Source organism: Mytilus edulis, chromosome 2 (assembly GCF_963676685.1).
Source record: "Mytilus edulis chromosome 2, xbMytEdul2.2, whole genome shotgun sequence".
NCBI lineage: Eukaryota > Metazoa > Mollusca > Bivalvia > Mytilida > Mytilidae > Mytilus > Mytilus edulis.
Genome location: NC_092345.1, coordinates 17,196,137 through 17,223,353, shown reverse-complemented (window position 1 = coordinate 17,223,353; position 27,217 = coordinate 17,196,137). Strand labels below are relative to the sequence as shown.

Sequence of the window (27,217 nt, the reverse complement as noted above, 5' to 3'; positions counted from 1 at the left end):
CTAACCAATGTAGAAAAGTAAACGCATAACAATACGCACATTAAAATTCAGTTCAAGAGAAGTCCGAGTCTGATGTCAGAAGATGTAACCAAAGAAAATAAACAAAATGACAATAATACATAAATATATAACAACAGACTACTAGCAGTTAACTGACATGCCAGCTCCAGACTTCAATTAAACTGACTGAAAGATTATGATTTCATCATATGAACATCAGGCACAATCCTTCCCAGGGGCGTAGCTAGAAAAAAACGATGTGGAAGCAACTACTGCCGAGCGGATCGAGGCGAAAAAAATTTGGGACCCTATTATGCAGATTTTTTTGATTTTTTTCGGTTTTCGGTCATAGGACGGTTAAAAGAGGAGCTAAATGTAGATAAAAATTTATGAATGTAAAACTATTAATAAATCTTCTGAATATAGTAATACATAAACAACACATATTTGTAATACAGAATTTACTCAAAATTGTCCAAAATCTGCTCTTCGGGTCTGGGCAAAAACAAACTTCTCTATTACTTTGTCAACATTCACACTGAAATCCCGATGAATATGCAGTAATGCTATGTATCTTTCGTTGTTCATTGTTGATCGTACATTTGTTTTCAATTACATACGTAGTACCGTGACTGATAGATCTCAGGGCCATCATGGCATGATAGCACTCGCGAGATGTTATAAACCAGCGTTCGTGTTCGGCATCGAGCGACCTCCCAATTGAATTCGTCAAAATTACATGCTAGGTCAGTTTCGTATGTTTCAGACAATATTGAGATTTCATCGTTTGTGATATTTCCTACAACACGATGAAGCAGATACAGCATAAAGAAGCGATTTTCTGATAACTTGACGCGACTCCACTCTCCAGTTGCCTTATCATATGGTCTATGAACGCAAAAAATAATGAGACTTTCCAATACTGTTTTGGCGTGGTTGCAGGGTGATTGGCTTCGGTAGTCTGTCAACCACATCGCCTCGGCATATTTTCAACGATATCGAAGGGATCTGACAATTCTAATGTCGATTTGTACATCTCATTCCAAACTGATGAACTGTTCACTGTAAAATGTGCTTCAAAATTACATATCTTAGACTGAGTATTACAAATTCAAAAGTAAAAATCTTGTAAAAAATACAAGTAACCTTCCGATTTTGTCATAATCTCCAATTTTTTTTAAAATTTTGAAACCAAATGTCGTTATTTAATGATATTTCATCAATTAAAAAAAGTGACAACATAGGTGTTTCCTTTAACATTCAATTTATAAATTTTTATTTTGCGATTTCTTTTTTTGCATGCCGAATCAATGTGCACGCAACTTCGGAGCTACGATCTTCAAGTTTTCTGAATGAACAGCTTCATCAACACTTGTAACTAGGTTGTCAAACTAATATCCGGGATAGACGGGAAGACACCAACAGTCTCCGATTCCGATTGACCAACTCATCTCTCTCTCTCTTCTGCTTTTTTTTATTTTTTTTATTTTTTTATTTTTTTTATTTGTGAAAACGACGTGGATGCACGTGCTGTCGTGCCTCCGGGTAGCTACGCCCCTGCAAGTTCCCGTTAGGGGTTTAGTATCATACCATCATAACATATATGAGAAGAACATAACCCGTGTCATGCCAACACTGACTGTTTTTAGAATAAATGTGTTTAGAACTACCTTGACCAGAAACTTTATAATCTGAAGCGGGACAGACGGTCGAACGAACTGACGCACAGACCGAAAGACTAAATGGGTAAGCCATGTCACAAAATTTGTGAAATCTCAATCCTCCCCTATATATACCTCTAACCAGTGTGGAATAAACAAGCACATGTTGTAGCATTCTGCACAATAAAACTCAGTTTAAACATGTTAAAGGAGTCCGAATCCGATGTTAGAATTGGTAACAGAAAAAACTAAGAAAAATGACAATGATCAACATAAATCAACAAGCGAAGAACATCTAAGAAGTTACTGACATGCCAGCTTTCTGACTTTCGGCTGCCTCGATAATCATGTTAAAATCAAGTGCAATCCCACTCGTTTAAATAGGGATGAACTATCATGCTATCACAAATTATACGAGGCTGTGGAAATTACCCGGCCGTATCATGCCACCATTAGGTATAAAAAATATCATCTTTAATGAATTGGCAGTGGCGGATTTAGCCCCCCCCCCCCACCTTTTTGAGATAAAATTTGGTTGTTTATATAGGAAATCGCTGAAGCGTGACTGTAGCTGGCCCCCTCATAGGTCAGTCAGTGGGCCCTCACTTATGAAAATTTCTGGATCCGCCACTGATTGGCAACAGTATCGAAAACACTTCTGGTATAACTTTTCAGTAATCGTGACATAGTTTTATTTCAATTAAAATCAAATAAGTTGTCAGATACAAGAGCGAATCATACACATATAAACACCATATGATGGTGGCACGATGCGAAGAGACGGTCACCATTCAGGCTATATATAATAACGGATAATGAACAATAGAACATGAACAATCATCCGCGACTCTTTACAAGGTATGGACCGACACAGCCTCCTATGAACGTCTTAGATATAGTATCTAAAATATATATATTTCTTTTCCCAGACATGACTCCAAACAAAAACAAGAAACGCTTAAATTTAAGTATTTTTTTTCATTCTATTATAAAGTCAAATGCCAATCAATGTTCTTTTTCCTTCTACTTGTATTCTCTCTATATGCCCCTAGTGGGCCCTTAATTGGAAATAAAATATATCTTATAGCCTTACCGGACGCAATTACGACTGGACACAATTACGAACAATTTTTAATGTTTGCCCCCTTAAATTATATTTATGCATGATAATTAATAAATGTTTCTATTAATAAAAACACACTACATTACTTGTGGTTTCACGAAAAAAAAGTTCATGCGCACTTGGTTAATGTTGCAGACGACGAAAAATTAAGTTTCGTAAATGTCAAAGTAATGACTCCCTCTCTTGGAAATTACATGAATTAAGCACACAAGCTAGTGCAAATTGCCTTCTTTTGTCATTATATAGATAGAAAAATATCTCCTGAATCTGTTCATATGTGTGATACCCTTTATCTTGCCCAAATAATCCAAAAATGAACGTTTTCTCAGACTCGGGTGACCCTGAGCATTGTCAAAAGAAAATAATATTTTTATTGAAAAGTCCCGAGAACTCTGAAAGTAAAGGTTAAATATAAATTAAAATCATAGGTTCACTAACTAAAAAGAGAATTCAGTGCTTCTTAGACGAAAGAACTTGCATAAAAACAAAAAATCTAAATTATTTTCTTTTCAAAGAAAATTTGTTGTCACTAATTTCGTCTTCAACTACTGCTGAAGAATTTGACGTAAAATACCATATATTACACTTCTTATTTTCTTAGGAAATGTGTTTAAGATTAATGTATGTTTCATAAATTTAGATCGTTGTCATTGATTTTTTTCTGCCAGATAGATAAATATAGTGCCGTACGTAATTGCGTCCATATTGGGCTTGCCAGACCTACAAAACCAGGTCATGAAAATCTTACCAAAGTATCCCAACGTAAATAGAAAATTATGTGTGTTATGATTCAAAATGAAAAGCATTCATCAGGGCCGTAACTAGGGTTCGAATTCAGGGGAGGCAGGGGTATAGGGGCGCGGAATGAGGCCCCCAAGATAGGGGGTTGGCGGGGGCCTGCGCCCCCCGCCGATTTATTTTCCCTCAGTCATTGGCTAAAAATGACCCGTTTCCCTTCGATTTCCTTACTTTAAGAAACATCAGTATTGCGTGAACCTGGAAGCAACTCAAACTTATGCAAAAACAAGCTGAGATTGCTATTCGGGGTGAGCGAAGGCTCCGTCGTGAAGGCCGTACTTTTGACGTATAATTGTTAACATTAAATATATTGTGACCGAGGATTTTTTTCTCAAATGATTTTGCTAAAAAAATACCCGTTTTGCTTAGATTTCCTTACTTTAAGAAAGATCAGTTTTGCTGGATTCTTGGAGCAATTTTCATGCAAACAATTATTATCTGTATTTAAAGATATTTATTTTAGAAACTGGTAAGTTCAAAAAACATATAAAGCAAGATAATAGAACGCAAGATATTTTTTTTTGTTTTGAGGATCTTGACTCGATTTCAATATTGTTGAAAGCTAAACAGACATGTATATAACTACAACCAGGGACTTTCAATACTAGTCTAGTATATACTTAGTATAGAAAGTCCCTGCTACAACGAATGGGAGTGTTTACCTACTAAGGCGTTGACCATAAATTATATTCTTGTACGATTGGGAGACTTAAAAAAAACCCGATCCAACAGCTGATTCAGCCGGTAACGTATTCCCGATATCTTAAAAGATTCACGATACAAAAGGAACTTCCTCTGTTTGATTGAGCCCCCAAAGAAATGTGAATAGTTAAGTTTTTATTCAAAATTATCGAAAGCAAAGTTTCGTATGTGTTCTCGTACGAATACTGACCCCCTCAATACTGAATAACAGACGGACGGCCACACACAAAAAAAGTAACTGAAACGGTTCACTTTCGATCAAAAATTCGAAAAACGACAGACATACCACGTATCATGATAACACTGTTAAAACTGTAAACTTGTGTTGTTTATAATATAAATTCAATTTTTTTGGTGTACATATTGTCAATATTTTATTTTATTACTTAAAAAAAATATTTGGTGTAGAAAATTCAGGGGAGGCAGTTGCCTCCCCTGCCTCATAGGTAGTTACGGCCCTGTTCATATATCTTTAATTCTATGGTACAAACAATTCAAGAAAAGTATTCTACAAAGAAAAAAAAATAATTAAAGTTCAAAATTCGTTCGTAATTGTGTCCAGTGAGTATCTTATCTTATAAGATACATTGATACACGCGTGGGTGAACGGATTCACGTTTAGGGCGAATCGACCTGACGAGAACGATCTGGGGCGGGAAACGTCATCGCCCCAAACTAATAGGGAACCAGTTATGCATACCTAATAAGGCGGTACAACCCTTCATCTATGAACTAAGTATGTATTCATGTATAATGACAATAACAAGAACATTGACAACATGGCCTCATTTCAGTTTAACTTCTATCTATGTTTACACAAAAATCAAAATATTTGAAAGCACTGACAACATTGCTAAATCGATCTGGTTCATGCAGCCAAATTTCTCAAAGACAAAGGGGAGATAAATGAAGTTGAGATTGTTCTAAAGGAAAAATAATCCACAGAAGACTTTCTTTGTCAAGAGCACAATACATTTGAAACAACTGGAAGACAGAGTTGTATGTGAAAATACATGTGCGAGCTTCAAGGCAGCTCTCCAATAATGTCTGCCGATAGATTATTGAATAGTAGTTGGAGATCTAGATTATCCCTTAGTGCCTTACTTCGAAGTTAGGCGTCAAAGAAAAAAATTATAATAGCCTTTCAAGACGTCATAATTATTTGGACTAGATTATCCCTGAGACTACTATAACACATAGTGTTACATAGTGTTATAGTAGTCTCAGATTATCCTGACCATGGTCCATACACCTTATCGCTATCTGTCCGCCATTACTGGATATCACACAGGTTCCTGTAAAATTTTGACGTCATAAAACAAAACATCTGATGCCACAATATGGAAAAGTGATTGTTGTATGTATCAAAAGTTCAAGCGGCCTGGTCAGTCGGTATTTAGCGATAAAGTTTATACTGCATATATATATATATGACCATCTAGATGATAGATATCTCTCTTGTTAAATAAAAGTCAGAGTTGGTTTCTTCAATGTATATGAATACAGACAGAATTTCACAATATCATTAAACAGTGGTTTTTTTTGTAAATTGTTAATTTGCAGGTTTATTCTGTATGTGCATGTTATTATCTCCCCTTTATAAATTTACACACACTGCACAATAATCCTTCATTGTATATAATTTACCTTTTAAAATATATATAAGTAATAATAAGAGCAGCAGATACCAACTCACTTTTTTGAAAAATGACACTTGTAATTTTGTCACATTTTGATTTCCCGTTTGATGATCCTGGTGAAACATGTTGCATTGTATGTTGTACATGTATATATCTCCATTAAATTATCTATGAAAATCACATTGATTGATTTTCACCAAATTCAGATATTATGCAATATACATTTGCATGTTAAAGACACACTTGTAGATTTCGAAATATGCTAATGCTGCTACAAGGCAGCACTCCCGCAAAGTGGAAAGGGATTAATATAAGTTGCAATCCACTATAAATAAATATGTTTAAACTAATACATTCACATTGACATAAAGCTTCAAGGTGTGAGAATTCTTTATGAAAGCTTTAAATGAGCATTTAAAATTATGTTAATCATATTGATAGAACTTACTGGTACCTTTACTACATGTACTACAATGTAATAATAACTTACACAACAAACACTTGACTTTGCTTGTGTATTGTGCATTAGACATTGTGATTACTTTAGATCTTACTTTTTGACATATTGACATTGCTGTTGTTGTAAAATTTATTTTCAGCAGTTTGATGTATTAACAGCATCAATCATGATTGATCTTAGTAAAATAAAGGAGGATTTTTCTGTACTGGTGAAGGAGGCTCAACCATGGACCCTTACTCAGTTTGTCATGTGGCTGGACCTCAAATTGTCAGAGTTCAAGATTAAAGGATACATGGTCTTAGGTAAAAAAAATATTTCTTATTATTTATCCAAGCTGAAATCATTGTGAGCTATTTGTAGCCACTTAGCATCTCACTTATGACTGTACATGCTGTATAGTGTCATGTAATTTTTAAATTGTTTATCATGTTTATAGTTGTTAATTATTTAAATCCCACCAACATCATGATATTCTTTACCATGTTTACTGTAGTTGCTCTTCTTACCATGCTAACATTACATTAAAAAAAGCCATTTATATTAAAATATTGACTTTTAATAAAAGTAAACATTAGTAAATTAAACTGTTACTCTCTGATTCTAAGTATTAGGAAAATTCAGAACTTTTTCATTGGAAAAAGACCTATAAGGCACCTACGAAAGTCAAATAAGATTATACAAACAAAGGCTGCCTCGTCACAGTGCAACCAACTAAGATTAAACTAGCTGAGGCTCTAATGGTAAAGTGCAACCATGATTACACAAAGAAAGGATGCTGTAGAAAAATATAACCACAATATGATGGATCAGAGAGGCAAAGATACCAAAGGGACAGTCAAACTCATAAGAAAATAAAATAAACTGACAACACCATGGCTACAGAAGAAAAAGACAAACAGACAAACAAATTACACAAAACACACCATAGAAAACTAAAGACTTAGCAACATGAACCCCACCAAAAACTGGCTGTGATTTCAGGTCCTCTTAGGGTTACTGTAAGCAGATTCTGTGCCACATGCAATGACATGTGGTACCCATCCCTTTGCAAAATATGATGGCTTTATATTTATAATTGTATCAATTCTTCTCATCTTAACATGCACACCATGTGAATTTAGTGAGCAGAAAAAAGGTTTATTATATATTTTGGAAATGTTTGTAGGTTTTAACATGTTTAATGTTGCAAATGACATTTATATTTCAAGGATTTTATACATTGTTATACATGTATGTATATTTAGGCCAATTAAAATTAATTGATAGATTTTCATCCCCGCCCGCCCCTCTGAAATCGTCCCGCCCCGATTTTTTTTATTTGCAAAATTTACGATTTCCGGATTTTGTTCATTTCCGTTACCGGTAGCCGTCAATAGTTTTGTTTCATTCGAACTTCCTGTTTATAAAATTTCGGTTTTCATATTTCTTAAATCGAGTACTTTAAAACGATTATGTTGACAAAATCTGCTGCTCAATGATGACAGTATCATCTACGGAGAATATAGAAAGATTAACAGAAGGGCATAAAATATTCGGGTTACGAGTATTAAATATGCTGTGTCCAACGCAAATCGCGGTATGTCACACATTGGAAATTTCTTTCATCAGAAAATTGTGGATTTATTTAATAATACATCGACTTTGTGTAAGCAAATTTGGGCTGTGAATGATTTCCAAAGTGCAAGAATCGTGAAACAAATTGGTAGAAAAAAAAAGAGTTAAAAAAATCGGCAAACATACACATTGTGTACTAGAAAACCCTTAGATTTACCTATGGCTATTGTTTTTGTTTAAAAACACAAAATACCATTTGCGTCACTTCTTGCATAACTTGAGAATCTTAAAAGCGCCAACTTTACTATTCCTGGCAACACTTGTTTGAGTGTTCATTTCATTCATAATACTTGTGCTGCATACCATTGCATTTGCATAAGTTTATGGGGACTACTAGTCCAAATAATTATGACGTCTGGCAAGGCGTCCCAGAAAAAAAAATAAAATAGCCTTGCCAGACGTCATAATTATTTGGACTAGGGACTACAAACCATCGCTTAGAGAGCAAAATAAATTTGGAGTTGGTAGTCAAATGAATAGAGAATTTCTCCATGGTTTTACTGTTTGTTGAAAACATGTTTCTAAAGTAGCAATTGCATGTAGAACAGTCTGCGTTGCAAATCAGAGATGTTTATTCAAGAATTATGTACGATTCTTTATACATGTTTAAACATTTACATGGTATAAGCTAAATTTTGTAATTATAACACTTGCATATATGAAGTTCAGGGGCGGATCCAGCCATTTAAAAAAAGGGGGGGGGGGTTCCTAACCCAGGACAAAAAGGGGGGGTCCAATTACATGTCCCCATTCAAATGCATTGATCGTCCAAAAAAAGGGGGGTTCTCCCCCCTCCCCCCCTCTCTGGATCCGCGCCTAAAGTTCACGCCACAAGAAGGTTTCAAATTGAATAAAATTAAAAAAATAAAATCCTCCCACCCGCCCCATTTTTTTCAAAACTTTGGATGAAAATCTACTAATTAATTTTAGTTGGCCTTAATAGATATTTTTTTTTAATGTTAAACTTAAAGACCACCTACTCATTGTGTAGTAAGTATTTATCTTTCAGCATTGTTTTTCTGTTTGAGACCACATTCTATGAAGATCAGTCTGATGCAATGACATGAATGAACTTTATGATATTTATATTTAAGCTAATATAAAAAGTATAAATGGGATAACATATTGTAAACCAACTTAATTTTGCGAGATTTATTTTCGTGACATTTCTAAGTAGAAATATATCGTGAATATGAACCGTCACGAACATGAATCCTTGTGAATATGAATCATCTGAATATGTATAAATTGGATCTTTCCTTTTTGAACTACATCAAGTAAATTAGAAAATCACAAAATTAAATAGATGCGAAGTGTACTAAGGGAAAAATGCAAAATAAAGTAACAGCAAGAATAAGTTTAATTCAGGTTTACATTTTTTGAAATGTATTTTGTTTTTTCAGATCATAATATCAAGACTAAACCAAAGTGGTTAGTTGATGACAATGTTGCTGGTGATATAACCCCAAGTCCAGCACCGTGTCAAAATTGTAATAAACCAAGACGGGAGGAAAGGCAATTCTATTCAGACATTCATGCATCTCCATCTGAGTTACAGTATAGAACAGTAACAAAAAATGTTTCTGACAATTCACTGCAACAGGTACAAGAAGATACAAGTATCAGAGGAGAAGTCGGAATAATTGATTTATCCGATGGAACAGGGCAGCGTAAAAACAATACTCAAACCTCAGGAAGAACTGAAAATATTCAAATGCAAAGTTATAGACAAGTTTCTTCACATGATTATCACATGGCAGAAAAAGAATCAAATTTTTCAAAAAGTGAAAAACGGCCCCGTCAAGAAGTCATAGAAATAGACGCTCCGTCACGGTCACCGCAAGAGAAACGTTTCATTTCAGGATCTAAATCATTTCAAAAGACCAGCACACCAATAACAAGTCCTCGTGTCATACAAAAACCTAAAAATAGACAATCATTATCAATGGGAACAGCTATTTATACATCTACGTCATCAACGACCACACCCACTTTCTCAACAAGTTATTCAATGTCCACACAAAGAAGTGTTCAATCAAACAGGAACTATGCTCTTGGAGCACCACCTGTTGCATCTAATGCCTTCTCAACATCAACAAATTTATCGGATTTTCAGAATCTGGAAAAATTAATCGCACAGACTAGCCAATACAATGAATCCCTTTCATCGCACAATATTCATCCTCCTAGTGTTGTTGAACAGTCAAAAGGATTCAGTAATTCTCAGGGGCACCACCAACCGTCACAAGTTAGTGTAGCAGAGTCACAAGGTAGTTTTGGACAGTCTATGTTTAGTGATATAAACGTACAACCACATCTGACGCCAACAAGCTTTAGTGATACTGTGACAGATCCGTCACATTCACAGTATACTATTACTACTAAGCAAGAACAGAACTTATATACTCCACAAAGTGAAGCCGTTCCAGTGGCTCTCCATGTTATTAATAGAGAAAATTCTGTTGGATCAATGCCATCTACATCAGATATTACTGAAATAAAAATTGAATCAGATTCAGAGGACAATATGAATGATTCAGTATTAACAGGTAGGTCTGTTAACCCAGTGGTCTCGTTAGCCCAAAATAGAAGGGCGCTGCGCCCTTCTGCCCTGACGCCGTTTTCTGAAAAACCCTTGTGCCGTTTTGGTAAAATTGCCTTTTGTTTCATCGAAAAAAGGTGGAGCTTCAGCCATGGAATAAGGGAGCTACCATTTGATTTTTATGGGGGGCTAGGATGAAATTTGAAAAAAATAGGCAGGACAGGAGTTTTGAGTAAAAAAAAAGGCAGGATGAGACACTTGCAAAAAAAAAAAGTCAGGACGACAATTTAGGTAAAAAAAAGTCAGGATAAACTAAAAAAAAAAAAAGGCAGGACCGAACAGAGTGAAAAATAAAAAGGCAGGACAGAGATTACAGCTAAAAAAAAAGGCAGGACAAAATTTTTCATCCTAGCCCCCCCATAAAAATCAAATGGTAGCTCCCTAACATGAAAATGAATATGTTATACCATGGCTGAAGCTCCGCTTTTTTTCCTTTGGATTCTAGTCGAGTTGCATATTTAATTAGCGAAGTATGGTACAACATAACTTTGCATATAATATACCATGGTTTTCCCTCGCCACACTTTTTAAGCAAATTATTTCATAAAAACATCAAAGGAAAAAATCCAATTTATGTTACAACTCAACTTGTGAGCGACAAGCAGACGTAAACATGTTGGAAATTAATTTTGGAGTTACTTCCCCTGAAAAAGCTTATTACAAAATTGTGCTCCTAAAATATTATCTAGCACTAAAAATAGGAAAAAATAACCAATTGAATACAAAATTATATAAGAATGTTACCTTAAGGATACTAACTGTCTTTGAACATACAAAAAAAATATATTGCAATTTATTTTTGATAATCATACTTTTGGCAATCCATGTTTTATACATTCTCAATTAAGAAATATGTATTGATTAATTGTTTGAATGGTGTCAAGCTATCAACTTACAAAAATGGAAGTGCGTAGTTAAACTCTCATCACAAATCAACATGATGAAGCTACACTAAATAATATATTCCTAAACACAAACAATAAAAAAAGTTTTGAGGGCCAAGCTTAGATGAAAATTTTGAAATACAACTACTCTGTCATGTACATGTACATGTATGGTAAACTATGAGATGTTTAGTTAAAGGGAAACTTCGCAAAAAATTCAAAAATTGATATTATGTTAATTCTGTATAAAAATGCTCAAATTCATAGATATTAAAGTTTTATTCCGCTAGATAAGCGATCACCATCGATTTTAAATTTAGAGTATCAATTCTTTGTGATCCGCCATCTTGTCTTCTTTCCCGATTAATAAAAAAGATATGTCTATAAACCACAAAGAAACAAAACTACAGTAACCGATGTAGTCGTAATTGCGTGTCGATATCTTGTCAATCGTACGGTTGTTTTATCCGACTAACTAATTTGATACGGAAAATATTCTTACTTTAAATTAATTTAAATTACCATGGTCTGTTGTTTTTAAACTGTTGATATTGGAATTAGGTGAAAAGTCAAAGTTGAAATCATAAATAAGTGTTCCGTGAAAATTCTTTTCGAAAATCTAATTTGTTCATAATTCTTTAAAGTAATAAACTTTTTTCAAATATATATTGATCTTCCCTCATCTGATCACCAGCATGGCTAAAGGTATTACTTCCAAAGGTATTGTGAGGGGTGTGAGGTGACACGTCCAGGTATTCAAGCGATTTCCTGTCGGGCTTGCAAGCTCATGCATCGTTTCACTTCTGCAGGTATTGATCAGTGTACACGGCTGATAACTTATAACTTTCCATTTTGAACTATCAGATGTATAATATACAACTCTGTCTTACTTGTCATTACTAAACTCATACGCTTGTTTATAAATAACATTTCTGGTGTAAAGAATATAATTCATAAAAATATAAATAATACCCAAAAAATAAGATTTGATGAAGTTAAAATCTATTTAAATATTTTTTCCAAGGGTGAATTTGGGAAAATGTAATATATAGTCATTGTCAATAGTGAAGGACAGATTGGAACAGACCAGAAATATTGATTTAAAAAAATGTACGCACTTGCCGACGATTCGTTTATACGACTGGATAGAAAGTTACGGAACTATAGCGCAATTTAAAATATATATACATGTATACATTGAACATAAGAAAAAAACATATATTTTGAATAAATAGGGGTAAAAGTGTTGTAAATAGACTAGTCCACGTATGCCAACAGTATGTAATCATCGAATGTCGATAGACTATTGTATACCAAAAGAAAAAGAGAACCAATTTAAATTAAATACAGGTCGAAGTATAACTTTTGCTTTGGTTCATTGAAGCTGTGGACCTAGGAAAATCACAGATTTATATTTCAATAAGATTGTTCTCGAACAAAGGAAGGAATTCGTCATCACAATTGTTATATATGCCACTGGACGAACACTAATTATCCCCAGGGAATGTGAATATTTTGCTGGGAAACTTTTGAGTATCAAAGTTTCAAATTAATTTCGGGATTTATTTTCTTTCTTTGTATTCAATAACAGAAAAAAGAATAAATTACTTGTTCGCTAAATAGGGGTATTCTTGTCAGATAAAAGACTTTTAGTTATATTTAAAAAATAGGGAAATATGACATTAAATTGGTTCTGTCTTTTTTTAAACATCGTTAAAACGATGTGTGTCTAAGGTGAACGCCATAAGAACCCTGTAATACTAGTACGAGAGTATAGCATGTAAACATTCCTTCTCAATAATATGGTTGTATTGGAAATCTTTTCATACAGATTGACAACTCATTGTCCGATATGCATGTAATATTTGCCACATGACGCCCATAGTTCTTTCTACCACCATCACCTTATTCTTTGATATGGCTGTAAACATCGATGGTTCACACCCAAACAAAATGGGATTAATGGACCTTCAGAGCTTCTACGTGTTATACACTTGTGAAATATATAGACGAAATTTCTGTATTGATATGAATCTACATCTCACAAACAGGATTTTCAAATAACGATTTTGAGTAATCACCTTACAAACCAATATAAACGTATGGCAAGATATAACCATGAAGGAATTTAGTTTTTGTCAGACGCAAGAACTCATCACTATATCATAATTTCAAATATCAAGAACAAGCGGTCGATGTCGATAGTCTGTTTTCTTGTTCATTCTTGGAAGCCTTCATATTCCCCGTCTAACGATGGGAACTCTTTCTGATTGTGTTGACTATAAATGCTTGTATGGTAATTCTGTCGTTTATCTGTACAAGCGGTTGCATTTCCTCTCCTTTCCCAACAAACAAACGAACGAAACGCCACTAGTCTGATTTCTCTGGAGCTCATCCTCAATGGCTCTTATACGTCAGGAAACTTACATGTATACTAATAATGATTGTTTCATGAACAACGATGTATGGACGAACTATTATAAATTCGTCAATATCAGTTATGCATGACTAAAATATAACTTTTATTACAACTACTGTATTACTTATTTGGATTAATGACGGCTATCATGTTCAACATTGCACAAATATTATCATAGAATTTTTTAAAAAAAATCCTCAAAAATCCTCAAAAGAAATAATACCTTAGCTTAGATAATTGGTATTCTTTTCACAAAAAAAATCGTGTAAATGATTGTCAAATGAATTTAATTATGTAAGAATAAAATGTTAAAAAGAAACTAAAAAAATCATGCATGTTGTATGTTGTATTTTTTTGTCAATTAAAAACTTAAAATTGCAATAGTTTTATTAGCATTTAAACACAGCCAGATTTGAATACAAGTTAAGAAATTCCGGTAAAGTCAATGATATCAAACAGATGTACAATGGTATATCAAATTGGGTAATATTGCATTTAGTTTTTATTAAAGATTAAAACTACTATTTTTTGCTTCATATTTGAATCTTTACGCCAATTGCTGCTAAGAAAGTAATCAAAAATTGTTTCCTTTTATTTTTTATACACTTTCGGAATTACGAATCTGAATTTTATTTTCAATTAATTTACACAATTTAATTATTGTATCTTTATTCTCATCGTGTATTAAATCTTAGTGTATTAACATCGTGACAGCATATACTCTTTCTAATCTTTCTGTTTATCCTTTCCAAATAACAACATTTATACCTGTGTACGCTTGAACTCACACCTGCGGCTACATAGCTACAAGGTAAACGAATTGACCTCGTGCCGAGAAATATACAGTGACCTTTACAAAATAATATACACACTCTGCTCACACATTAGTTGCATTGAAATGATTATCAAAACAATAACGGTAAATAGAACTGAAATATTTTTCAGTTCAATATCAGTAAAAATGTTCAATAAATATTTTATGAAAAAAATCTCAACCATAATTAATTAAAATTTCAAAAACATTTACTAGAGATAATTTTATAGGAGTTTAATTCAATCAATACAAAACGGTATATATATGCATATTCATTTTCGTTTATTCTTATATTGTGGTTAATAACTTCGACCATTCGTCAGCTGTGCGCTTTTAATTACGTATATTGTCGATAAGCTATAAGAGTTAAACAGATTTTATTTTTTCCCAGAATTCAATAAATCGGGCTAATACGTCACGACCCACTCGAGAATTCAACCAAAAAAGTTACAAATACTTGATTTTCTCCGTTATTAGAAGGAATATAAATTTAAAACTTTGCAAATGTGTTTTTTATGTTAAGATGAACATAATTAGATGATAAGTAAAAAATCGCGGAATTTCCCTTTAATGTTCTTTCTTTTTGAAGGAGAGGGGGTGGGGGAGAATAGCAAGTTTATTTTTCCTCTTTTGGTTAATAGTATGAATGTGTATTGCCATGTTATATGAACATGTAGTATGAATGTCTTTTCTTATGCAAATTTTATAGAAATATATAATCATAACAACAACCTATGCATCTTTATTGACAATATATACAGTAAAAAAATATGTGAACTCGTGATACACGCAGGGACGTAGACATTAGAAATGAGCAGTGCCTTCTCCTATCGTAAAAAAGTGCCCTGCCCTCCACTGGCACCCTGCCCCTTTTGAATTCTAGCTGGAGCACTGTAACCCATTGTTATTTAACATACAATGACAAATGCAAAAGCAAGTAGATAGACATGATAAAAGAGATAGAAGATAAAGATAATGTTCTGTGATTAATGTGTGTATGGGGACAAGCTGAGGAATTCAGATTCCTTATCACATGTATCAGATACAAACAAAATGTATATACATATCCTGCATATCAGCAATATGTATGCCGATTTTCCTAAAAATGCAATAACTACAGCAGTGGCGGATCCAGGGGGGGAGGGTCCGGGGGTTGGAACCCCCCCCGTTTTTTTTAGCCGATCAATGCATTTGAATGGGGACATATAGTTGGAAACCCCCCTCCCCTTTGTCCTGGGTTGGGAACCCCCTTTTTTAAATGGATGGATCCGCCCCTGTACAGTACCATTCAAACTGATCGATTTGATATCTTTTTTTTTCAATTTCCGTGTTTTTCAGAGCCACACCGAGTACCGCGGATTTCACTCCCAAATTCCTCCAAAGATTCTCTCCCAACACCTCGTGGCTGTTAATTGGTTTATTGCCCATCGTATGTACCAAAAATTAACGACGCATGACAACATAATCAGATTAGCCAGATAATTTACCATGTTTACCTACATGTATGTACAAATGATGTACATTTAATAGATCTTGATTGCACAGGTGTGCTTTAAAATCACCGTATTAAAATTTGAACAAATGTTTTCCTTTCTTTGACAGATAAAGATGTGACATTATAATTTAGAATAAGATAATTATGTTTTTGTCCCATACCATTATCTTTGAAATAAAACGTACAAATGAAAAAATATGAAGAAAAAAATTGTTATTTCGTGTTTCTATTACAGTCCGGTCAGGTCATACATTGTGTTCTTTCAACAAAGACGATTTTGCCACCATTAGAATCTTTTATGACTTACTCAATAAGCAATATCTGTGCATTGATTGTTCATTATTCAAAAATCAACTGGCTATTAAAAAAACGTTGTTTTTATGGTAACATGATCGTCCAATCTAAACAGAGTTGATTCATCAGATCAACAAGTAAACTCAATTTATTGAGCAATGTAAAATACTATTTTTCACCACCTCGGTACATTTATACAGATTTGAATAATTTAATTACGAAAAGAAACTGTAAAGTGACAAGTCTGTTGAACAAAGGAAATAACTTCAAGTGATATTGCTAGCGCTTGTCATTTTCATATTTTACGAAACGGTTTTCAAATTGACAAAAGTATTTTCATGATTTTATATCAATTTTGTCATTTAATAGATATAGGAAGATGTGGTGTGAGTGCCAATAAGACAACTCTCCATACAAATAACAATTTAAAAAGTAAACCATTTTGGAAAGTGTAAAAATATTTTCACATTTAATTACTTTAATTCTACCTGTCTTCATGTTTTTGACAAGTTTATTACGGTCAGCAAATTAACATTTACATAAGATGTTAAAAGTTGTGATGATAAGTAATCTGCTTATCGCTATCTGATAGGTCACTAATCCTTTAATCATTATCAAACCTCATAATTGCCCATCATAATCATGTACAAATGTATACAGTATGCTATCTTTTTTCTCTTACTTGAAAATATGTGAAAAATAGATTATTACATGTCATTTTCCATATGGTCTGTGTTATCAGCCCATGACTCATATCAAGCCCTTGGGCTAAAGCCCTCTGGCTCGATATGGGAGTCTAGCTGATACCAGGGCCAATATGGAAAATGCCATGCAATAATCTATAAGTAATGCCAACAAATCATAAAACGAAAATGCCTTAATTATTAAGCATAAAGATCATGCAAATGGTGAATAATATTTTTTTTTTACTTGCATATAGAAAATTTTGAGACACGTAATTTTTATGATTTTCTTTAAAGTGCTCTCTTTAATTTAGCGGAAGTTTCTGGTATTTTTACACAAGTATGTCCATTTCGTAAATAAACTATAAAATTTACTGGTGAAGACATCAAGGTCAAAATTAAGTACAGTCTTTGTTTTTTATACAACTTTAATGCAATTGAAAGAATAAACAACAACATTTTGGTTTCAAATCTTTTATTCATTCCAGCAATTAGATAATCGTAAAAAGAAAAAGCCGTAGACTTACAAAATGTACATAATTATTATTGGGCCATTATTATGCCTAACGACATGAACGAATGGTGAATAAATTTTCCCTTTTACTTCATTTTTGTACTTGCATATTCAAAACTTTTAGACACATAATTTTGAAATAAAGACTTTAACTTTGAAGTAGAATATTGGGTTTTTCACATTTCCACTATATTTTATAAACCTTTTTTTTTTTTAAAGAGAGTATATTTAAGCAAGATATTTTTAGATTAGCAAGCAAGAAACACGAAAATATTTTAACTTATTTTTGCCACAAATTAAATATAACTAGTACATGTAGTATTAAATGACATTTAAAATTATACACCTGTTTGACACTTAAACTGGTTCAGAAGACTGGAAATATAATTCTGTTATAATTACATCAACCTTTACCTGTCAGGTAATCCAATTACCCTATCAGTTGAGTGCAGGTAGAGATCAAAGTAGGATACGGGCATGCACAATTAATTCCTCTGTGTAGGGAGTGAGCTCGCTATCACATTAAAACATTTACATGATTTTGGGAGAGATTGATCCTAAATTCCTCCCAACATTTTGGGAGAGATTGATCCTAAATTCCTCCCAACATTTTGGGAGGAATATCAGAGTTTTTTGGAGTGACTCCGACATTTTCCTTGGTGTTAGGTGTGGGAGAGTTGGTCCTCTTGAATGGTACTGTAATATCAAATTCTTTGCTTATCCATGTCATTTGAACTCAGGTAAAAAGTTGTATTATTTCCAGTCATACCACATCTCCTCATTTTAATATAAACACATTGAATAAAATAATATTCAAGTTTGATATAAATGAAGAAGTGGTTGTTAAAAAACTCAATGAATTTTTTCTTTGAAAAATGTTGAAAAAGGATAAGAAAATCATTTTCTTTTTACAGATGCCAGCCTTGCAAGTATATCACAATCATCATTAATGGACACATTACCAGACTCACAGCAGCCTTTACAAAGTCAATCACAGTCTTTTACTGAAGAGCCTGGAGGTCTACCAAAACAAGGTTTAGTGGACCCAGAAACAGCAAAAGCATATCAGGTACTTTTGGCCCCTGTTCTGTTTATACTTATTAATTATCTTACAACACTTCATCTTAGAGATACTGTAAACCAAATAATTTATCACAAACGACTTAATTTAGTGACTTTTGCGAGAAGGAAAATAACGTGAAAAGAAATATTTGCGAAAATTTAAAACTTGTTTCTTACATTTACCTTGTCTAATTACATCAGATAAATTTGAAATCATGAAATTAAATCACTGCGAAGTTGTCTAGAAAGGGTAAAGGCGAAATAATGAATATGTGAAAATAAGTTGGTTTACTGTATATATCACTTTTGTGCCAAGGCAGTGTAAATAGTAAGGTTAAAGCAACAGACAATCAATCATCATGGTAGATGGTTGAATTGATTTTATGAACAGTGGAGAAAATTACTTGTTTATCAAATATCATGCATACAATACACATGTTAACATTTTTGTCCTTTGTTATTATTTTCTTTGCCTTTTTTTCTTCATTTGAAAGTTTCTCCAGAAATCCTTTCAATTCTTGATGATCCAGAAAATTCTCTTCAAGCCGAGGGGTTTTATATAAGTACATGTATATTATGCCTTGCTTTTGTAAATGCCATTTTTGTCTTTCAATAAAATCAATTAATTTTCACACAATATGTTTATGTAAATGTATTTTCAGATGGTTGAGCTTGTAAATGGCAGTGGTGTTTATGTATTTGATAAAAACATTCAACAAGCATTCAAAGTGGGTGCTGAGAGTCAAACTGGAACATACAGTGGAGAAAAAATGGCTCGATATCTTTTAAATGTATTCTGGTCAAGAAAAGAACTTGTTGGTGCTACATTGTCTAAAGCCGGAAGAGGGAAGAAAATTTTAAACCAACAAATAATAGAGGCTATTCTAGGTAATTATCCATTTTCTTTATTGTTGGCTTGGTTTGTTGGAAAATATATGGGACCTGTCTATATGAAAGGAACTCTCTTTTTATCATGGCTATAAGCCAGGAATAGCTTTTGCCATCACTTTGTGTCTGTCTTCTGTCTGTTAAATTTTTACATTTTAATCCCTGCATCTGAAACCACATAAATACATGATACCAAACTTGCCAGCAAAGTTCATGGGAAGATCTGGTTCAGAATTTATTATTTTAATTCCGATTCAATTTTACATGGTTGGCTGCAATGGATGGGTTATGTGTTCTGATCAGCTGAAATTGAATTTAATCTTCATTTTAATCTCACAAGACCTTATTATAAACTTCTACTCTTCTAGAATGTTCCATAGATGTCCTGTACCAAATTTGTACTTTTGGTGCAGGTTGAAATGTAAGACGGTTGCCTTTACTGTTAACTAAAGATATAAAAAAAACATTACAAAAAATCATATAAAAATCTTCTCTTCTGAAACTGCGGGTTCAAATAGGACAACACTTTGATGGGAATTTTTCTTAGGCGAAAATCTTCATAATCGGCTAGCACTGTTGCGAAATTATGCCATTTGGTAATTTTATTATTCCAGTAATGATCTCCTTCTCAAATATTAAATCAAGCACAGGGACTTTACTTAACACTGGCCCAGTCGCTCAAGGAGACAAGATTTTTGGCTGGGTGAATATATTTTATGATCCTGATCGCCCAGCTGGCCACTGTAAGTTATTTTGAAGTGAATCAAATTTCTATCATCTCCCCTATGATATAAAAAACCAAAACCTGCTTGTCAATCTAAGCGGGATAATTAAAGAGAGAATTTCTGAAAACCAGTCAATTCATTTTGATAACCCAAACCTGATCTGACAACCATGTTTTCAATACGATATTTGACATATATATACTTTCTCTCTAAGCATGTTCTTATCCTTGTTTTAAATCTTCTACAGTTATTTCATTATCGTGTTTTCTTCTAAACTGTTCAATATGCATTGCTTAAGGATGCAGTCCAATTGTACAGGGAGTCATTACAAGCCCGTGTAAGATGATAACTTGTCCACAGATCATTTTTTCACAAAAACTTCACTGAAAAAACAAAATTATTAAATAAACTCTTAAAAAAATCATAATTTCTAGTTTGATATCCAACCTTCAAGTAACTGAATAATATTTTTGATCAACTCTATTAGATGATGGTGATGGCTTGGATTTGAAAAGACATTTAATGATTCATAGAAACAGCCATATTGTCAAAAGGTCAACAGGTTAACCATGTTAACCTGGCATTAGAAATTTAAGGGAGACTATTTTGGAAGGAAATGTACTAAAGTCAGTACAAAAAAGTATTGTCAAATCTTGTGATATATTTCTGGTGACAATAATTCAAATATTATAAAGTTATCACACAATTTTTTACCAGAATTACCTAAGAACTGAGACTTTATTAGTATATGAAAATTACTTTTCAGGTTTTTTTTTTAGAATGAAAATAGGTTGGGCCCCTTAAATTTCAACAGGCCCCTTGAAAAAAGGTTTTAGGGACCCAGCTGGTCCCCTAGAGAAAAACAGTTTAGTTAAGTCCATGAAGGGGAAGCATATTGTTAGTTTTCAATGCATTGTTTTAATATTGTATGGAGATCAGCAAATCATAAATGTTTCATATAGACCATGATAAAAGTTTCCAGTTAATAGTAAATAGTATTGGAAACAATTAGACAATATAAAATATAAGAAGAAACAAGATATGTCGAGAACCTTGACTGTTTTAAGGGCGTGACTTTTTCAAATGAAGATGTGAACAAAAGATGGAAAATTGAAGAGTAATTTGAATAGGTAGGTAGTTTTTTTAAATTTTGTATAATACCGTATAGCAGGTTATTTTCGTGGTTGTAAAATTTCACAATTTTCATTGAATAACGTATACCAAATATTTTGGTGGTTATTATTTTGGCAGATTAAAGACTTAATAATGCCTTTGTATGTGCACTTGTAAATTGGCAGTATTTATTTTAATAATTTTGTATCTCCGCTAAAAATAAGTGAAAATTTACACCCCGGGAAAATAACCCGCTCAACAGTACATTCTCTGCTTTAATTTGTGGGCTACTTATTTAGGCTTTAAAGCTGTAATCACACCCTTAAGGATTTAGTAGCTGTCCTGTTACTCTGGGGATTTGGAAGCAACAAGCCACAGCCAACACAAGCATGTAAGGTCAAATAAAAAATTGTGTGTTTCTGATTCTGTGAAATTTGAACTTCATAAACTTCTAGAACATGTAGAAAACTTGAAATGTTACATACATACATGTTTGTCATTGTTTATTTCTAAAGTATTGTACATTTAAATCTAACAATCAGATAAAACACACAATTAATTATATGATCTTCCAAGCACTCATTTTGTTATCCTATATCATGATTATAACTGATTTGTATGCATGATATAATTGAATACTGTTAATTCTGAAATAATTGTGGTACATTTTTATTTTTGCAATTTTTGAAGAATGCACTCAAAAGCAAGATTTGTTATAGCGATTTCAGCCCAATCTGCATATACATGTAGATTGAATTCAGAATGTGAGCTTTTATAATTGCAGTCGCCCAGTCATATTGTTACATTGTATTAATTTGCATTAAAAAAATAGCATAATTTCTGAATTTGCAGTTATTTGAGACAAACAGTAAGAACAGTAAAAGTTCTGAAAAGTTCATTTAGCATTTTTATTATCATGCTAATTTAATTTGAAATTAAGGTTAAGACTTACCGTGTCACAGTATAATGAATGCATGGTTGTCATGGTTGTTTAGATTTAACATGTTAAACTGCATATCATGTGTAAATATCTTCATGTATGTTCTCAAGTACATGTACATTTATATGATAAAGGTGGCATAAAGCTGTTCCTTACTTTGATAGTACCCATTTGGCTTGCTTGAAATGCTTACGTAGAGTGTAGGTGTGTGAAGTATTACAATATGCCTGTTCGAAAGGAAAACAAATGGTAGTTGTTAAGATCTTAGGTATATATATTTGCATACATTTCTTCAAATCTGTAATATCGATGGATCCTCTTATGACATGAAAGGCATATATATACATTATATATCCAACACTTGATGTGCAATGTTGTAGTATAATAAGTTCTCTAATTCTTTGGCAATTTAACCCTTTCTGAACCCGTTGTATGGAAGTATCTAATTAACATGTGATTGTCGATGATGTCAGAAAATGATTGGATGAGTTTATAAGAGTCATAACTTTTGTCACCTCACTGGATGAATCAGAATGTGATACCAGGTGTTAGAGAAATTGACATATTTGTAGAACGTGGAAGGTACTCAAAAAATTTTGTTTGTTAAAAATGAAAATTTGTTGTGGATTTTCTGATTAATCCAGTCTCAATAGTTAAATTATCAATTTTAAAGACCTCACAGAGGGTCATGAAGACTTTATAATCTGATAATTTAACTACCTTCATTGGATAAATCTGATAATCGCCAGTAACAATGTAAGAATCAATAGATGTAAATTTTTCATAACAATAACACTGCATATCATTATGTGAAGTGAAGACGACTTTGGCCTGGAGACAACAGACCACCAATATACGGATATTTTTTGTAGTTTTCTGTTTGAAATATAGTCATCACTCTCGTGCAAAAATATATCAAGCAATGGGAAGTTATGTTACAGCAACCAATAGTTGGGGAAGAAAAAGATTGCTAAGACTAAAGGCCAGTCAAAAGAAGCCAGTAGCTTTATAAGGTAAATCAATTGTGATGTTTATTTTAAAATATTGTGATTTGAAAAACTCTTGAGCTTTATGGCCAGTACCAAGTCATAATAAGCTACTAAACATTTATAATATTATTTCATTATTTCATTTTTTTGCGGTAACAATGGCTTTAATTGCTGACTTATATGATAGTTATCAATTTTCCAAACTTTATCACTACTTTTGTGATCAATGCGCACTATCCATACACTGTGTAACACATTTTAAGAAATTTATCAAGGAATATCAGATATTCAAGATACGAAATGAAATGCATGTGTACAACAATGATGAAGACATAATCTTTCAGTCAGTTTCAGATGTCTAGCGCTTGCATGTCAGTAACTGCTGGTAGTCCTTTGTTAAATTATGTATCATTGTCATTTTGCTTAGTTTCTTCCGTTACCCATTCTCACATCAGACTCCAAATTTCTTTTGAGCTGAGTTTTACTGTGGGTATTGCTGTGTGTTTGTTTATTCTACATTGGCTATTGAGGCATTTGGCTGTTATCTGCTCTTTGGTAGGGTTGAGCTCTTTGACACATTCCCCATTTCCATTCTCAAGAAAATTCTTAATTAATTGTACATGGTGCATGATTCTGTTCTACATGTTCTAAATTAAATATTGTTACAGAATTTATTAAAATTTGAGTTATCTTTCTTGATCAGAATTGTAATTGAACCAACCACTCAAATTTTGAAATTTTATATTTCTGTTATCTAATCGTATGTACCTGTGAAAAGTTTTTAAAATCAGCCAGTTATATATATTATTACATATTTTAAAAGTATCTTCCATTTTTTCATAATTTTTATGTCAACATTAACTGTAGATTTATCAAATATTTTGGTTTTATAGATGTTTATCTTAGTGAATGTTAAAATATTTCAGCTTATATTTATTTTTGAAGGTTTTGTAATTTACTATTTCATGTATTTGTAATGTTTGAATATATTTTATTTTCAATTTAAATTGTGTATTGTATCAACACATGTAATTTTGTATTTTATTTTATAATGTTAAGCTGAAAACACAGCAAAGAAGACCAAAAGCCCAAAACATGTGTAGCAAACAGATTGATTTTTTTTCACTTTTATTTGAAATTTTAGAAAATTGATAACTTTTTTGTTATGGTTTTCTCTCCTAGATTAGAAGCTATATTTCAGCTCGGATGCTTGTCTATTACATTTAGTATCATTAGAAGGAAATGATTAACTGGTTGATTCTGTAAACCAACTTATTTTCACGGACACCTAATTTCATATTTAGGTGTTTCTAACCCATTTCTTGGTGATTTTTTTTTGCAATTCACAAATTAACTTGAGGAAGATAAATGAGTAAAAATCCAAGTTTTACAAATTCACGTAATTTTTCTACTTACAAAAGTCGTGAGGAAAATTTGCTTGTGAAAATTAGTTTGTTTGCAATATTTAGTATTCTTCATAATTATAAAATTTTACAAAGATGTAGAAAATGCAAAGTTGAGCATTTACTATGGAGTGCATTGAATATGCTGTGTTGATCCTATAATCATGATAACAAATTGTATTTTTTTGTTATAATTAATATTTGTAGAACACTTCTTTTTAGTTATTGTGAAATATTTATGTATAAGGAATCTATGATATGAATTTAATTGATATGACAAAAAATATGTATTGTCAAATTCAGAAATTAGTGTGTGCATTAATTGTGATTTCAACATATGGTTGATCAAAATGTAAAAATAATTATTATGAATATACGAAAAACTGCATGCAAATATATATGACACGCAGATTTCAAAATTGGAGTTCTTATTATTGCAATTTTGGCTCTGAGCGAGTTGCATAATGTATTCCAACAATGAAAAAAAAACACTAAATAATTTCAGATATTTTCAGTTAAGGAGTTAAATATTGTTATGACTAGCTATTGAATATTGTGCTAATTATAACTTTAATCACATGCACCTTATGTTTATTCTGTGTCAATCATTGGGTTTGGAATAGTCTGAACAATATTTCTGTGCTTGCATGAAAACACCGATATCGCGTTCAGAAATTTGCTTTGCTTTAACTATCCTTTTTGGACTCAAAGCTCTTTACTTTAAGTTTTGGATTTAGAAGTAATTTGACCTCAAGCATCACTGAAGAGACATTCATTGAACATTACTATGGGCATCTTAGGTGCTGAAAAATTGGTACCTTTAATTTTATTGAGATAGTTTCCCCTCTTTTACAGATTTTTGTGAGACCAATGGAAGACACAAAAGGCCACAGTGCAGAAAAGTCTTATACAATGCAGTCACATCTAAAACTTTTAAAGAAAGAGAAAAATTAAAAAGGGAGAGAACTCTGTTAAAGCAAAGATTTTTGGATCTTAATGTTTTCTCAATGAAATGATGGATACTTTATAAAAATAGATTGTTGTGTTTTTTCTGTGAAGTTTTGTATCTGTGAATTATTCTCCATCTTGTTTCTGACACCCAAATGAACATATACTGTGGAAATCAGACTTTGGAAATACCATGTTTCATTTGTTTGATGCATCCAAATTTTCTGAAAAAAAACACTTTTTTGTTGAGCAATTTTCATTCCATAAATTTTATTAATACTGTTCCAAAGGTGACATGTCCATTTCCAGTTCTTGTCATCATGATCTTTCAATCCATCTTCATCTTTGTTATTAACTTTCTTCAGTTTTAATATTTGATTTCTCATGAATCGTATATACACTTGGTACATAGATGAATTTTATGCCCCCACCATAGTTTTTTTTATGCATATTCCAAATCTTAAATGGTTGACATGCTAGAACACATCCTAAATCTTATGGTAGTAAATGTGCATATTTTCTGTACACGATTTGATTAGTACAGATTGTTGTACTGCCCATGTATAACCATGGTGCTTTCTCTCAGATTTCAATGTAAGATTGATATTTATGAATTTGATTAATTAGTTGGTTGTTTTTTAAGTGTATACCATCATGTTGTAAAGTGTCTAAAGATATATATTATATGTATCAGTTATGTTAACATTTTATTGGTAATTTGTACATTTTTCCTTTGATGTGTACTCGCTGATAATGTCAGTATCAGTGGACTGCCCGTGATATAAAACTTATTGGGTCAGTACGCAAATGTCATGAGCGAATGCAACGCATAAGGATCTTCTTTGCCCTTTCATTCACAAAATTGCGCATAATTTTTTTTCGTAGAACACACAAGTTTTTTAGCGAATGAAACACTTCACTCATCATTGTTTGAAACTTTTGAATGATTGTTGTGAAAATGTTAACAGAAAATGTATGAAAAACCCGATAAACTTTAAAAAAAGGTATGGCTATCGCATGAGAGAAGCTAGAAAAAAATTTAAATGTACGCATTTTCAACATTTTTGTGGGACCATAATATACAATTTAAAAAGATGTGGTTTCATTGTCAATATAAAGACAGATATTCATAGAACAAAGAACAAAAAAGTGAATATATTAGAAATGCTGATCTAGGATAAATTTTATAAAGCCTTTAAAGTGGTAACCGGGGGCACCAAACTAGACAACTACTTTTATATAAGGCATTGTTAGAGTCATGTCCAAAGCAGAATATTAATGTAACACATGTAATAAATCCTTTTCAATACTTTGTGCAAGAAAACGCCTTGTTTACTGCACTGTGACAAAATTTAAAATGATGTAATGCAGCCTGTGACGTCAAGTGTGATTCGCTGTGATTCGACGCGAAAAAGAAGTTTGTTTGTTATTTTCTCTATTATTGTA

General features: G+C 32.5%; 1 protein-coding gene across 23 annotated transcripts in view; it reads left to right on the top strand.

Moving 5' to 3' along the window:
• The first annotated feature begins 4,924 nt into the window (after positions 1 to 4,924).
• The window catches only part of LOC139511602 (serine-rich adhesin for platelets-like), a 59,088-nt gene continuing 36,795 nt past the window's right edge, over positions 4,925 to 27,217 (top strand). For 14 of the 23 annotated variants that reach the window (XR_011662057.1, XM_071298472.1, XM_071298488.1 and 11 more), the window contains exons 1-5: positions 4,925 to 5,020; positions 6,524 to 6,686; positions 9,402 to 10,547; positions 18,618 to 18,772; positions 19,428 to 19,653. Coding sequence is in view for 22 of the 23 variants with exons in the window: in XM_071298472.1 (XP_071154573.1) it covers positions 6,551 to 6,686; positions 9,402 to 10,547; positions 18,618 to 18,772; positions 19,428 to 19,653 (1,663 nt within the window). In the remaining variant the exon portion in view is untranslated. Of the gene's footprint in view, positions 5,021 to 6,523; positions 6,687 to 9,401; positions 10,548 to 18,617; positions 18,773 to 19,427; positions 19,654 to 23,303; positions 23,445 to 25,678; positions 26,056 to 27,217 lie in introns of those variants that run through there. The other 9 variants (XM_071298473.1, XM_071298493.1, XM_071298483.1 and 6 more) reach the window with 5 other exon arrangements.